This window comes from Stomoxys calcitrans, chromosome 4 (genome assembly GCF_963082655.1).
Source record: "Stomoxys calcitrans chromosome 4, idStoCalc2.1, whole genome shotgun sequence".
NCBI lineage: Eukaryota > Metazoa > Arthropoda > Insecta > Diptera > Muscidae > Stomoxys > Stomoxys calcitrans.
Genome location: NC_081555.1, coordinates 30,177,481 through 30,194,321, shown reverse-complemented (window position 1 = coordinate 30,194,321; position 16,841 = coordinate 30,177,481). Strand labels below are relative to the sequence as shown.

Genomic DNA, 16,841 nt, shown 5'->3' with positions numbered 1-16,841 from the left:
AACCCTTTAAAAATATATCAACATTTAAAATTTATAATGACTCACATAAAGAAGATTACTTAGCTAGCCAAAAACTGAAAGTGGAAAGTCCCCCATGAACATTGGACTGTCATTGCAAATGTCACAAATAAGAAAACACTTCAACAATGAATTTTAACAAAAAAAACAAGTTGACAACCTTAGTAGAGTACCTCCATCTGTCAAAAATTTAAAGCTCATACCACTAATACTGAGCCATTCGAATGAGTGACTTCACTCAATCAAGCATCTTTCTTCCCCTTATGAAATCAGATGATTTTGACATACAAGGTAATGAAAACTGTCATTTTAAAAGACAAACAATTAATGGGACAGGCTGTTTATATCGATTGATCGCCTTCCGGAACATCTGAAATTATTAAAAAATAATTTTAATCATTCTTTGTATACCTATAGACTTAGTCAATTTATGCAAAGGACCAGCCCCCACAAATGTACTTATTTTCTAACAACAAAATTGCATTTGTTGTTGGGACGGCTATGTGTATTTGTTTACGTACATCATTACCACCATCATTATTACTGCCTTGTATATTAAGAGGTTCATTTGTTTCGAATGAACTTGTATGTATATAAACATATGTGCATACATTATTTTTTTTATTTATTTTTTTTTTTTTTGAAATTTCACAATTGCCAGAACAAAATTGTTTAATGGCTTTTAGTCAGGTGAGCAGTAGCAGCAGCGAGAATGGCAGCTTTTATTCTGACAAAAAGGGGGCGAAATTGTTTTGATACTCGTGACATTTAGCAACTGCAGTCGATGACACGGCACGTTTATTCTAATACTTGGTCCTCTGCTCTGCTCCTTTCACCTCATTTCTTCTATTCTATAAATATATTATTTTTGGCTATATTTCATAGCTGCCGCTGCTGAGTCAAGCAGCCGTGTTAGAACACACAAATAAAATGTAAACTTGTTTTCAAATTTTATTTCGCCACATCTTAAAAAGATGTTTCTTTGTTGCCAAAAAGTTGATTTCTAAGAGAAGTGGCCAAAACCCCAATATAAATAGCTTATATAATCAAATGTTACCGTAGCATTGGGGGAGGAAGCAAAATGAGCACAAGTTATTTTCATACGCCCACTTAGTATCGATTCATACTCATTTCCGTGGGGTCAATCAAGTGAAGGTAGGGGCATATCTTAAACCCAATTCAGTTCATGTTCTGTGACACTCACACACACACCTCCCTCAAGTGGGTGGCAGACAATGTGCCGGCTTTATAAAATCAATAAAACACAACTGAAACATAATTTTTTGAACTAAATCTGTCAGTTAAGAATGTTCTTCTATGTCTTTTTTTTTTGCTATTGCTTTTGTTTGTTTTTTTTCTGTTCGTTTTTTAGCCCGAAAATAGCCAAGTCAGCCGAGGGATAAACTTTTATCTGTCACGAGAAAATTCTTTGCCATGCAGGTTATATCACCATTTAAAGATGACAGACAGATCAATAAGTGCAAATTGTTTTGTTTTTTGTGGTTTTGGTATAATTCATGTATTGCTAAAATTTACTTGGCAGATGCCACAAGAATGTTGATATGCCGCATAGAACTTATTTATAGTAGAGCAGTACCGCCCTATAATGGAATGCCATACAATAGAATTGGAATTATACCGAATAAGATATGAAAAACCTGGCTGAATAAGTTTTTCCATAGGAAGCCCGCAATGCAGTCTTACTGAATAAGTGTTTCAATAGGAAAACTACAATGCAGCCTGGTTGAATAAGTGTTTTCTACAATACAGACTAGTTAAATAAGTTTTGCCATAGAAAAACTGCAATTCAGACTAGCTGAATAAGTTTTTCCATAGTAAAGCTGCAATTCAGCCTGGCTGAATAAGTTTTGCCAGAGAAAAACTGCAATTCAGCCTGGCTGAATAAGTTTTGCCAGAGGAAAACTGCAATTCAGCCTGGCTGAATAAGTTTTGCCGGAGGAAAACTGCAATTCAGCCTGGCTGAATAAGTTTTGCCAGAGTAAAACTGCAATTCAGCCTGGCTGAATAAATTTTGCCAGAGGGAAACTGCAATTCAGCCTGGCTGAATAAGTTTTGCCAGAGGGAAACTGCAATTCAGCCTGGCTGAATAAGTTTTTTCATAGTAAAACTGCAATGCAGCCCTGCTGCATAAGTTTTTCATAAGAAAACTGCAATTCAGTCTGGCTGGATAGGTTTTTCAATAGGAAAACTGCAATACAGCCTGACTGAATAATTTTTCCATAGAAAAAATGCATTTCAGCCTGGCTGAATAAGTTTTTCCATAGGAAAACTGCAATTCATCCTGGCTGAATAAGTTTTTCCATAAGAATACTCAAATTTAGACAGGCTGAATAAGTTTTTCCAGGAAAACTCAAATTCAGACAGGCAGAAAAAATAAAATCATCTAAAAAATAATTGCCTTTAGCCCCCATCCTCGTTACAATTGTACCTATGTACATACATACACACATCGTCTTTTTAAATTTATCGATTTTGTCTTTCGCAAAACAAAAAAATTTTATTCGTATACCTACAATAAAATGCTCGCAAAACCACACCAATTTAGAGAAAAACGCAAGCAATCAATCCGAGAGATTTGTTTTCGCTGCTAACATCACATTACCTCTGCTAGCTAGCCCACACATAAAATGGCAAAACATGGAATATGTTTAGATACACGTGTGGGACTATACATACAAACACACACACATATAAAAAATCAAAACATATGAATGTATGTATAAAAAAAAATACTGACATAGACTTTATTTCAAAGAGCTCACATACATCTCTTCTCATAAAATTTCTCTCTTTTGCTGTTATTTGTTGTCCACACAATGGATGCCGTGTATGAGAGTAGGCCCCTCTTTTCGCGTGATGAGAGTATGGTAGTATGTATTAGTGACTATTTGTTGGCCCGTTGGTTCATTTCTGGGGGCTTGTCACCGTGGTATCTCATTATAAGTCAATGGGGGGTTTTCATGCCATCGCACACAACAACACAGCTGAGTTATATTGAAGCTTCAGCACATACACTCACACACCTGTGGGGTATTACAAGCATCTTAGTGTATATATACAATAACAAGAATGGGAAGTTACTTTTGCCGGTCAAACAGATCTTGAAATGGGACCCTGCCATTCACTCAAAAACACACACACATTGACGACACATGTGAGGGCTCATGCAGACCTTCTGGTGGATTGTTGTTTTATGAGTTTATATTATAAACAAGTTGTTGCCAAATTATACCAAGATACATTTCTTGGAAAAACGTGAGACCTTGGTTTAGCTTTACTGGTTCAGGCAGTCAGTCACCCGCAATATATAATACATGTAATGTAATGTAAACACTGTCGGCTTTATTCACAAAACTTTATGAAGCCTTAAAATATGTTAATTAGACAGTTCTATAAAGGAAATATGTCAAATGAACCTATTTCAAATCCTCATTAAGTTTTGTGAATAAGGCCGTGTGGCTTGTGCACCCTAATTATGTAGAGTTGACCGTAGCATATAGAAGGCAATTAATAACGGCAACACCATGAAGCCTACAGCATTGAAACAGAGTTTATTAGTGCCCATTTCGTGATCAACTAATTACATTTGCAATTAATTCAACCGAAATTTATACTGATACAGCGACATGTCGCTACTAATTTGCTCCTACAATTCAGTACCATTAACGGAATGTTTTCGCATTTTCTTCGTCGCCATTTTTTTTATTAAGCGTTTTGACATTTGTTCCAGCGAATAGTCGAAGTCAGTACTAGACTGTAATGGCGAAATCTGTCAAAAAGATCTGTGTCGGTCTATTTAGTTAATCCTGTACTCTGGCCATTTTATGCAAGTGTCTAAACAAAAAAAAAAAACTCGGCCATGTGGTAAATTTATTATTTATATATTTTTCAGTGCAAATCGATTTTTTCCCATTGTATAAAAAAAAAAATTTAACCCGAAAAGAACTATTGGTGTATGTCATAAAATTTTCCAAAAAACCCGCAAACAAAGTATTTCTGACACAGTCAAATGCCGGCAGCTTTGGCAAAGTTCTCGCTCTTTCTATCTTTGCGCTGCTGCGGGCAAATAGCACGAGTCGTATAACAACAAACTGGTTTATTTCGAAATTTGAAATCACGTGAGCTCAATGAGAAGTTAAGGGGTACAACAAACGAACTCCTATAAATTTGAAAATTTGATATGCGAATACTCTTAGCCGATATTCATACCGGTTTCGTGTTTAGTCCGTCTGTCCATTCACTCAGTCTCGTCTAACATTAATTAGCAATAACCATGAAATAAAACAGACGAATGTGATGACGCACACAGAGGTTAGAGTGGCCTGCCTGCCTCCAAGTTGTTCCATTTATAGTTCATCGTCTTCTTTCATTTTACAAATGCTGACCTTTTTCCATTTGAGCTACTCTTAGTGCAAGAAAAAATAATGCTCAATTGTCACGCTCTCTCTCAATCCCTGAACCAGCCTCAAATTTGGCATTTAATTTGCAATGAAAATTCATTCTACTATAATGCACTCATTGTACGCTCATATAAAAGCCGGCAAAGTAGAGTTTACCCACATTTGTATATGTAGTTTATACAATATAAGGCGAGTGTAAAATGTGTTTTACCTTCTGTTATTAGTAGGTATGTATGTAAGTCTGTGTATACTTCCTCTTGGTAATTACATGGCTGAATAATAGTCTAAGTACTTTGGGAAATTGCACTACAAAAACAACTTACATAGTATCTTATTCGACTGTCTGCTGTAACGGCGTTTGCTCTATTCTATTGTCGTTAAACTTGTTGTTGTAGGTAGTTATCTTTTTTTTTTTTTGTATCCATCACTGTCGCTCTTTTTGCGGCCTATGAAATTGTCATGCAAAGAGTACTTCCCTACCTATTACCTTGATGGTGAGAGTCGAGTTTAATTGTAGTCGGTAATGACGTGCATTCCACATCTGATATAACACAATAGGCTTGTTTTCATTACAAACACTTGGAGCGTGGAAAATTGCACGAAGTTAGATCATTGTAAATTAAATTGGGCTTCATTTTTTATATACTTTATGTCATACGACAAAAAACCTTAGCGTCACGCAAAACAGAATAATTGTAATTAGGAGGGTCAAAACAACCAGTTAAACGTTTAAGTTTTAAAATGGCAGTATAATGCTTACATATTTGCCTGAAATTTAATAGAAGTAATATTGGGTTGCCCAAAAAGTAATTGCGGATTTTTCATATAGTCGGCGTTGACAAATTTTTCAACGGCTTGTGACTCTGCAATTGCATTCTTTCTTCTGTCAGTTATCAGCTGTTACTTTTAGCTTGCTTTAGAAAAAAAGTGTAAAAAAAGTATATTTGATTAAAGTTCATTCTAAGCTTTATTAAAAATGCATTTACTTTCTTTTAAAAAATCCGCAATTACTTTTTGGGCAACCCAATAATTCCTCATATAGAGCTATGCGGTAGTCGAGTTGATAGAGTTCTCGGGTTTCCTTTGCTGGGGTCTTAGATTGAGAACAAAACAACCAGTGATATTCCAATGGATTATATCACAATTGTCAAAGCAATATGCAGACTGGCACTATGGCCTAGGTTGGCTTTGGTTAGGTTGTAGGGTTCCGATTCCACAACTCTCCTAAGTGTAATCCGAACTCGCTACAAACTCAACTAACGGAGTACTTAACCTAACCTAAATTTCTTAGACTTCAAATGCCTAATTGCAGTGCAATAAAAACCTGTCGAATGTGCTGCTCGCTCGATGGGTATGTATTAGTTGACTCATTAAATATCGCTTTAAATTACTAAGGTATGTTAGGAATAAATCACTTTAGGGATTTCACAACCCAATAGCAGACCTCAAAAATGCTGTCATGATGCTGAATGCTACGTAAATGAGTCATAATAAAACGTTAATTCTTTTTTACACTCTTGATATTGATAACACAAGCAAATATAGGATGAGCATATATCAAGGTGTAGCCAAAAGAATGAAATATCAAACTACATCTTAAGTCAAAAGATATAAAGATGGAAACATTTTTAGGTGTTGGAAATCCCAAACCTTAAAATAAATAATTTTTAATTAAGAAAATTCGCTTTTCTCCTCAATTAAAAAATAAATTGTGAATATCAAAAAACATTAAATATATGGACATCAAAAATATTTTTTTTGAACAAAAATCTATTTACAACTAAAAAAATGTTTGGAAAAAATACTTTTTTAACTAAAAAATAAAATTTTATTAACTCGAAACTAAGATTTTTGAACTTAAAAACAAAATCTTTAAACTCCAAATAAAATTATTTAAAATAAAAATTTAATTTTTAGGTCCAAAAAAATTTTGAAGTGCAAAAATACAAAAATGTCCAGCCCAAAAATAAATTTGGAAATTAAAATAAAAATAAACCGACATGGTTTGCAAAAAAAAACTGAAGAGGTATTTTTATCCATATGTATATCGAAGTATAATGAATAACATATTTTTGTTTTTTATATAGTTTGCTCGATATTTATTTGGGTTAGGTTAGGTTTAAGTGGCAGTCTGCTATACCATTGTAATACAACAGGAACAGGATGGCAGCCGGTTATACGTACCGGAATGACCCGATAAAGTTCTTCAGCGGCAATGGTTGCCGCCTCAGTGTATAACACACTGCTACAACAACAACCACAGGAACAGGAGAAGGAAGATGCCTTCTATTTCCTGTCGTTGAACCACCCAGATCGCTTTAAAAAGCCCAACAACTTGCGAATGTTCATATCGGATATTTCAGAGTTAGAGTTCAGGGTAGTTCAGTTCTCAAAGAAATGATATCTATCTTTTTCAAACAAATATTGTCATACGCTTGACGTGCAGTCTCTGTAGCTTTGCAAATACGACTTTTTTTTATTGAAATAAGCGTTGTTCTCCACACAATGTTACGCTTAAATAATTGTAAGTGATGCCGATCTCTGATGCGTGATACTAACATTAGTAGCTTCTAATAGGGAAAACATGTTTAAATAACATGAATATATACAAACAATTGCACAAATATATGAGACACAAATTTGTAGAAAGCCAGAACTTGGCCTTCAAAATGTTTATAGAGGCGCAATAGAAATAAGAGAAGATAAAATGATGAAAATAATAAGAAATTGTAAAGTGAAAAAGTGCACCCCAAAATTTTTAATAGAAAAATAAATTAAATAAAAAAATTGTGGGACATACCTTGAAATGTCTGATAATAGACAGAACGCTTCGATAAATAAATTATGCAAACATTTTAAACTTGTGTTTAGGTCCTTAATCTCAAACAGATTCAAACTTTTTCTTAGGATATAAAGAGAAAATCTAATAGAAACTGTTATATTCGATTATACAATAAAAAAGGCAATTATATCTACAAATCATTTACTGAAGACGAAATTTTGTGTATACCACCTAGCCTGAAGAAGGCCCTAATAACAGAGACGCGGTTAAAGAATATTAAGGCAGCTGGTGCCAATGCGTTGCCATCTGAGCTTTTTCAAAGCGACAGAGATACCAAATACCGAGAGTGTATTTAGAATATGTAGAGTAAAATGTCCAATTTTAACGGAGACAAAAATACCTACAAACAAATCGCTAACGGTGGTAGCAGTTACCAGACGAAATGAAATAAGACTACAGGTACTGAAATTTTGTGTATATCACCTAGCCTGAAGAAGGCCTAAATAACAGAGACGCGGCTAAAGAATTTTAGGGCAGCAGGTGCCAATGGGTTGCCATATGAGCTTTTTCGAATGGGATGCGACAGAAATACCAAATACCGAGAGTGTATTTACGATATGTAGAGTAAAATGTCCAATTTTAACGCTGACGAAACATTAAGACAGCACTTAAGGCTTTGTGTCAACATTAAGACGGCACCTAAGGCTTTGAATTCGAGGACAGTGGGCCAAGTGACGGTGAAAGTGATATGGACGCGATGGTATTCCGGGAAATGAGATGGCGGACGCACTCTTAATAACAACAAGGCAGCAAGAGCCGGTAAGTTGCCATCCAAGACAGAGCTAAAAATACCAAATTCTGGCGTGAGTAACTCCGAACCATTGGTAGACGGCGGTATTAAGTGTGTACCGTCTAGCCAGAATGAAGTTGAAATGGTAGTAATAAGGCTTAAGAATAATAAGAAAGTAGTTACCGATTGGTTGCCAGCTGACAGTCAACATTAAGGAGGAAATTAAGGCTGGACAGGTCCCAGAGTGTAGCAAAAACTCCAGAATTACGGACCAATGCTTCAGAACAACAAGGTAGCAGTAACCGATAAGTTGCGACGCAGACAGGGATAAAAAACACCATAAGTCTGCTGAAGTTGTAGAGAAAATTCTCCGATTTTAGCGCTTGGTGGGAGTAATTACGAACCATTGGCAGACGGCTGTATTAAGTGTGCAACGTCTATACAGTATGAAGTCGAAATAGCAGACATAACGGGAAACGAGAAGGCAAACATGTTGAAAGACTAGAAGCCTATTTTTCCATGGTGTCTGTAACAAATATGAATATAATATATCCACCTCTCTCTGAAATTTTTTATATGCTTGAAATACGATACAAGGAAATATGGTTTCGATCAATGGTATCATCCTCTTCTAACTTAACCAAACCGAACCAAACTTAATTCTTGGTTCCACCTGGAAATCAATATTTAGAAAGGCTAAAATAACGTATTTCCGTTTATTCAAACCGAGCACACTATGAGCTCTACACGAAAAAGGTGACCAAGGGAGACAGCACGCTTTCAAATACGACAAAGACGTCTTATGACAGACGCGATGAATGAGACTTGTAGCTAATAGCACGTTTACATTAAAATTTTCATGATCTGGATTTGACTAAATCCAAAACTAAATCCAGTCCGTTTACACTGGGTTTAAGCGACATACGCAAGCGTATACATGAATGTGCATATCACATACAACCATACACAATTCTTGAAAACAGTTGGATATTTTGGTACTTTTATCGATTGTTTAGTCATAACATAGGATTTATTTGGGATTTAAAAATAAATCCAGAAAAATCAGATTTATTTTTGTATGGTAAAATCCGACAATGAACACAGGATTTACCACTTAAATCACGGACAGGCCATAAAACCGGATTATGTGGCCAATCTAAACCCGCTTTAAGGAGCAAAGTGATATGCAATGTGGAAGATAGTTTTTCAAGGAAGTTCTTTGCAGCACCTGTTGATTTTACACCGCCACCGAAAATAATATAACCATTTTAGATTTTTTAATGTATCCAGTAATAAAGGACAGTAAACTGGCAAGCAATCAGGACGGTAAGGTCACGAACTGTCTTGGAATTGTAAGAAGAAGATTAACGCCTTCTCTGAGGATGGCACGATCCGCATCGTTTGGATGCCGGGCCATAGCGGAGTAAGGGGGAATGAAAGAGCAGACGATTTGGCAATGATGGCCAATAAACTTATTAAATCCGAAGCCTTACGAGTCGGTGCAGTTCGAGATAAAGGAGTGGGCGACGAATTTGCATACAACACTGTGGAACAGCGAAACGGTCAGTACGACGACAAAATCCTTGGGGAGATCCGGATCGTGAGAAGGCGAGGCTATTACTGAAATGAAGTAAGAAGGGGGTCAGTATAGCTTTCGGTATCAAAAAGGGACACAGGACTACGAGCTCACTTATGAAAAATCAGTGCCGCAAGTAATAGCATGTGTAGTGCATGTGGGGAAGATGATGAGACGTTGGAGCACTTCCTATGCCCGGCTTTCGCTGCTAACAGACACCGGCATTTAGGTAAGGACACAATACCAGACATGAACCAACTTAGGGGCGTGGTATGGAAACAATTAAGGATTTTGTAAGTAGCACGGAATTCCTTACTAAGATTTCGCTTTTTGAGGTTACTTTTTGGTATTTAGAGCGCACAACAAGCCGATAAATGTCTTAGGTAGGTAGCATGAGGCGAATTAATGTCCGCACCCTCTTTTCAACCTAACCTAACGTATTCAAGATTGTCTTCGAATCACGTCAGCCTCAATTGAATGTGCCAATATTTCAATTTGCAATTCGCAAACCAGAACGAACAAAAGTCCGCTGGAAAGACCAAGTGGTGAACGACACCTCGAGACTTGGTGTCAGAGATTTTAAAAGTAGCGCAGAAGATCGAGGCTTTTGCAACGCTATCCTAAGTTCAGCTAATGGGAAAAATGTTCTGTCTTAGCCAATTAAAGTAAAGTATTTCAATGGAGGCCACCATGGCGCAGAGGTTAGTATCTCCACCTATGACGCTGAACGCCTGGGTTCAAATCCAAACGGTGGTTATCCCCTTACTAATACCGGCTACATTTGTGAGGTATCCTGAGGTATTCTCTACCAAGTGGTGTCGCTCTGGGGAACGCCGTTCGGACTCGGCATAAAAAGGAGGCCCTTATGACTGACCTTAAACATTAATCGGACTGCAATCATTGATTTGAGAGAAGTGTCCCATGTTCTCTTTCGCATACCATTTAAAAATTATGTTATGACCTAATTTTTAAGTTATAACTAAAAATAGAATGCCCCTAAAATTGAAGTTATAACTTAAAATAGTATGCCCCTAAAAATTAGGTTATAACTTAACTTAATTTTTAGGGTTATGTTATGCGTTGCTAATTTTTGTGGTGGCATGCGAAACCAACATAAGTGTCTAATGAGTGTTTTTCATAAGTGTCTTATGAGAGTTTTTCATAAGCGTCTAATGAGTGTTTTTCAAAGTGAGCATTGAGCGCCAAATATTAGGTCTTTTGCAGTTCTCTGCTGATGACTGAATACTTTACACTGTCACAGGTTACAGATGCAGTAATCGAAAGAAGTTTGGTTAAATGTTCTTGAATTCTGAATAGTCAGCCTAAATATTGAATAAAATTTAATGGATATTGAATTTGCAAATTTTTTCTTTTTATCTCTAGGCTAAACTAATAAAATCTACATCCCCAAAACCCTCAATACAAACATCATTGAATAATATCTTGTAAAACACACGCGATTTAGTATGGTTAGTTAAATTGCTTTTAGATAAAACTTAAATACAAACAAATCTAACTGAAAGATAAAAAATTATGCAACAATAATAGATATCATGATTGGTTGATTTGATCTGAAGGCACAATCTGAAGAGTCGATTGCCAGAACTTACCTTCATATTATGTTCGACTAGTTTTTCGCTGGAGCAAATTATATAGACAAGATAGGCACGGACTAGCTCCCATGTTGTCTTGCTCTTGAATGCCGCATTTGGATCGTTGAAACTGACATCCAATGGATCACGTTGGGGATTTTCGGGTATCTTTGGCCTGGGTGGTGGTCTATAGCTAGAGGTGTAACCTGAAGATGACTTGGCATCGCTGCCAAGGGACTGTGTTGCAGTCACCTGAGATTTGGTATCATTTGTATGGATGCCACGTTGTTGGTAATACTGTTGCTGATTGAAGGCGGGAGCAAACAGCACTTGTTGGAATACCCGTTTTCTCAATGATTGCTGATGTTGCTTAGGGGAGTAGCTTGATTCCTCGTCATTTGAGGTTTGGCAAACATTGGAGGATGCTACTGCCGCTGCTGCTGATTTATTGGGGCCACTTTGGTATTGACGTCTACCAGCGCTGAGACTGCCACTGCCGCTACAACTATAAACTAAATTGGTACGTTGAGCACAAACGGAACGCAAAAACGCCATTACACACGCGCACTAACTTGGGATGAATTAAAACGAGTGTCTTTTCAATAGCTGTTTAATTCCGAGAGAATTATTTCACGTTTGTTTGTGGTGGTTTCGTTTTTATGTTTTTGTTTTATTAAGGGGAACGGACACGTTTTCAATTTGGAGTTAAACTCGCTCTTTTGTGGTTGTTTTGTTCTTTGCCTCCTTGTGCTTTTGGTTTTCAAATTTGCAAATTCAGTTCCGAGGCAGCACTTTTATGCGATATTATGTGTTGAACGAATAAAACCTCAAAAGGCAAGAGTCGTCGTCGATTGTTTACACTGAAATGACAAGAAAAGTAAGAAAATTTGAAATAAATATACCAATGAGAGCAGAAACTTCAAAATCAAGAGAGCACTTAGTCCTTTCAAAAGAAGAGAGTTTACACCAACACCAACAACTAGTACATGCCAAAAGGCTGCCGTTATTGCAGGTATCTTGACAAAGAGTGAAATTTCACTCTGGGCTTAGTAAAGTTGATTATTAAGATCGCATTTCACAATGGGAAGAAGGAAATCCATTAAGGAAAAATTCTTTTTGAATAAACATGTTTGTAATGCTTTTGACATTTGAGGTATGGCAAGGTTCATCGCTAAATGATTAAAAACAAAATTATTGGCTAGAAGTTAATTACATTGAAAGAGCCCTGGTCGAGTGCTTTGGTCTGTCGCTACCAAACATGTGAAAAATTCAACTTCTGTGTTCTTAGGAAGTAAAATCAGCAGATCGTTTATATCGCAGATATATTAATATACCCTACACCACTGCTGTGAAACGGGGTATTATAACTTAGTGCATTTGTTTGTAACACCCAGAAGGAGGAGAGATAGACCCATTGATAAGTATAATCGGTATACTCAGAATCCATTTCACTTTAGGTTCTCATTTCTTTGAGAACCTGTTTGATTTAGCGGATGTGAACATTCGCAATTTATTGGGCCATTTAAATCGATTTGGATGGTTCAACGGTAGGAACTAGAAAGCATCTTCCTTCTTCTGTTCCTGTGGTATCACAATGGACGAAAACGTCTAAGTGAGTCTGATGGCAGACTCCCACTTAAACCTATACTCAGAATCACTTTCTGATTCGATGTAGATATGTCCGTCTGTCCATGTTAATTTGTATACAAACTACAGGTCGCAATATTCATCCGATCGTCATCAAATTCGGCACAGGCACGTTTTTCAGTCTGGAGCCAAAGCCTATTATTGATCAGTTTTGCCAAAATTTTGCACAACGCTTTTCTCGACAACTACCACAATATCTGAAAAGATTGCACGAAATCGGTTCAGATTTAGATATAGCTCCCATATATATGTTCGTCAGATTTTGGGTAATTTGCAATATTGTTGTCATTTGTCAACCGTATTTATTAAAGTTTGAACATATTTGCTGAAAATTTGTTACGGATTGTTTTATAATCCATCCGAAAACATCAAAATTGGTCCAAAATAAGATATAGCTCCTACTTTCTACTTATAGGGTAGGTGTAGGGTAATATAAAACGGCACAGCCCCACTTTTGCCTTTCCTTATCAATTTTGGATGGAGATGTTGATGGGCTTTGACTTTGCATGATTATGTTAGGTTGGATTTTAGTGGCAGTCTGCAACCCAACTCACTTCGAAATTTCAGTAAAGAGTGATTTTTTAGCTATTATCTTTTTGGCAACACTGGTTTAAACAGCTCACGCACTATTCATGTTTTGTTTCACTGTCAAACATCTTCAGTTTGGTCTATAACTTAACCATGAATCGTCTTACAAACGAACAACGCTTGCAAATTATTGAATTTTATTATCAAAATGAGTGATCCGTTAAAAAAGTTAATCGCGCGACGAGTGTGTTCAGCGACGAACCTTATTTTTGGCCCAATGGGTACGTAAATAAGCAGAATTGTCGATTTTGGAGTGAAGATCAGTCAGAAGCATTGCAAGAGCTATAAATGCATCCAGAAAAAGTCACAATTTGGTGCGGTTTATGGACTGGTGGTACTTCTGGGCGTACTTCTTCAAAGATGATGCCAATCGTAACATAACTGTGAATGGTGAGCGCAATCGTGAGATGCTATCCAACTTTTTTTTGCCCATGTGGTTTCAACAGGACGGTGCCACAAGCCACACAGCACGCGTAACAATGGACTTAATGAGAGGCGAGTTCGGTGAATATTTTATTTCACTTTCGGGACCGCCAAGATCGTGCGATTTAACTCCTTTAGACTATTTTTTGTGAGGCTTTGTTAAAGCTCTTGTCTATATAGACAAGCCCGCTTCGATTGACACATTGGAAGACAACATTGGAGCATTTATTCGTGAGATACCGGCCGAAATGTTCGAAACTTGAAATTATATGAACCGTAGTATCAATTCAAATAAAGATTTCATGCATTGTTCTGAATTTTATGTTTTTTTTTTTTTTAACTTTCTTATAGCTTTTATATATTTTATAGGGTCGGAAATGGATATTTCGATGTGTTGCAAACGGAATGACAAAATGAATATACCCCCATCCTTCAGTGGTGGGTATATAAAGGGGTCTATTTGCAATAATCAAAGTCTTGCATCAATAAGAAGTTTTGAGAGGGAATAACTTTATTGGTATATCCCCATCCTGTGGTGGAGGGAAAAAAACGTAGCAATGTGGACATGGCAAAATCACTACCCAAATAAGCATACTTTCAGAACCAATTTATATTATTATTCGACACATTTTCAGTACATTAATATATATCAAATAGTCTGTGCCAAGTTTGCTAAACTACATACATATGTTTATAAAAATTTCGCAAATTTTTGATACAATTCATTCATTTCGTTCCCAATTTTGTTGTCATTTATATAAGAATCCTACAAAGTTTAATTGTGTCACCCACCACCAACATCATCATAAACAACAGCTGTGATAGCATAAGGAGAAGAGCAATGACCCAAATAAATAAATTTTCCTAATTTATTTTTAGCATAAATACTAATGAAGGGGTTTTCTGCAAGCCAGAATTTATGCCAGATACTATCAGAGGCGCAGTTTTACAATGTCCAGTTAAAGGATATGGTAAGGATAAAAAATCGAATACCCCTTAACGGAAAAATTTTCGATTAGAAAAAAAATGTGGCAACCATTAGAGGTGAGTAAAATGTTTGATGCATATTTTTTAACTACATATTAAGAAAATTGCCCTAAAGTGTTTTGCCAAATTTTATAAGTAAAAAATATATAAATTTGACGAAAACAAAATAAGGAAAACACGAAACTATTTGTGTTTATTCTACCTCTGCCCTATAGTAGATGTGGCGAAAAACAAAACAAACAAAAATTAAATTTGGCAGACATGACTATGTTATCGCTTATATTGAATAAACAAAATTATTTGTTATTGCTTAAAATAATAATAAAGGGTGATTTTTTTGAGGTTAGGATTTTCATGCATTAGTATTTGACAGATCACGTGGGATTTCAGACATGGTGTCAAAGAGAAAGATGCTCAGTATGCTTTGACATTTCATCATGAATAGACTTACTAACGAGCAACGCTTGCAAATCATTGAATTTTATTACCAAAATCAGTGTTCGGTTCGAAATGTGTTCATTCACCGTTCAGCGATGAGGCTCATTTCTGGTTGAACGGCTACGTAAATAAGCAAAATTGCCGCATTTGGAGTGAAGAGCAACCAGAAGCCGTTCAAGAACTGCCCATGCATCCCGAAAAATGCACTGTTTAGTGTGGTTTGTACGCTGGTGGAATCATTGGACCGTATTTTTTCAAAGATGCTGTTGGACGCAACGTTACGGTGAATGAACACATTTCGAACCGAACACTGATTTTGGTAATAAAATTCAATGATTTGCAAGCGTTGCTCGTTAATAAGTCTATTCATGATGAAATGTCAAAGCATACTGAGCATCTTTCTCTTTGACACCATGTCTGAAATCCCACGTGATCTGTCAAATACTAATGCATGAAAATCCTAACCTCAAAAAAATCACCCTTTACATAACTGTTTAAAATGATCTATAAATTGATAAAAACAAATAATTTGTTGTCAGCAGTGATGGCTGATGAAAGACATCTACAATGCAAACTGCAATCAGTTCCCCTTAACTTCATAGCCATTTGTGTAACTTCAATGCGATTAGCCCGAAGGTGATATAAAGAGATTGGCAAATCCATCTAAACGGCTGATTTTGAGTTAGTGGAAGGACCCTTATCACAAAAAGGAAAATGTCTTGACTTTTCTTTGCAAGAATAAAGACTATATTCCCCATTCCCTGAACCATTATGCCGTTTAAACCCAGAAATCCACATATACACAAACTCATGGTTTCCAAACAAAGACAATGTGTTCTTCTTTTACAATCCATGCAATTGCAAATTTTCCCATGAACATTCCATTAAGGAATATTAGGAATGTTTCTCATATCATTGAGTGCTGTCCTATTTAAGTTTTAGCTCAATGTCAAGAAAAAAGAGTGCTTAGTTCGGCCGGGCCGAATCTTGGGAGCCCACCACCATGGATTCTGATAAAAATTTATACAAAATAAATTTAGTAGAAGGGCATAAGTTTTTTCTACATACCAAACTTCTGTCAAACCAACAAAAATTAAAGCTCTAGGAACCGAACAAGGATATTTATTTATTTATTATTATTATAGTCAATGGAATTCATATCCTTACAGACTAAGATTAAATTCAAAAAATATAAATATATTTACAAAAACTATGTTAGGGGAAAAGCGCAATATAAACTTGACCTAAATACTTCTTTAGATGTGCTAAAATCAATACTTGGCTTCGATTCTTTTTGAAAATTTAAATTAATTCGATTTAAATTTAAAAATGAGCGTGTTAGTGGTCCATTGCGGGCATAATTGCAACGATGAAATTTAATACTAAATAAATCAGTAAATCGTAAACTCCTTACTGGAACAGAAAACGGAACTAAAGCCAACAAATCGGGAGAATCGACACGATTATTAATCAAATCAAAAATAAATAAAGCAGACTGAAATTTTCTACGGCAATCCAAACTCTGTAGTCCCAGTAACAAACATCGCGACCGATATGGTGGATGCTCCAAAGGAAACAA

General features: G+C 36.1%; 1 protein-coding gene across 4 annotated transcripts in view; it reads right to left on the bottom strand.

Annotated features, from left to right (window-relative positions):
- LOC106087655 (proline dehydrogenase 1, mitochondrial) overlaps positions 1 to 16,841 on the bottom strand; it is a 74,114-nt gene that overhangs the window by 46,844 nt on the left and 10,429 nt on the right. For all 4 annotated transcript variants that reach the window (XM_013252776.2, XM_013252778.2, XM_013252775.2 and 1 more), the window contains exon 2: positions 11,198 to 12,039. In XM_013252776.2, coding sequence (XP_013108230.1) covers positions 11,198 to 11,734 — 537 coding nt within the window. In that variant the 5' untranslated portion in view covers positions 11,735 to 12,039. The remainder of the gene's footprint in view (positions 1 to 11,197; positions 12,040 to 16,841) is intronic.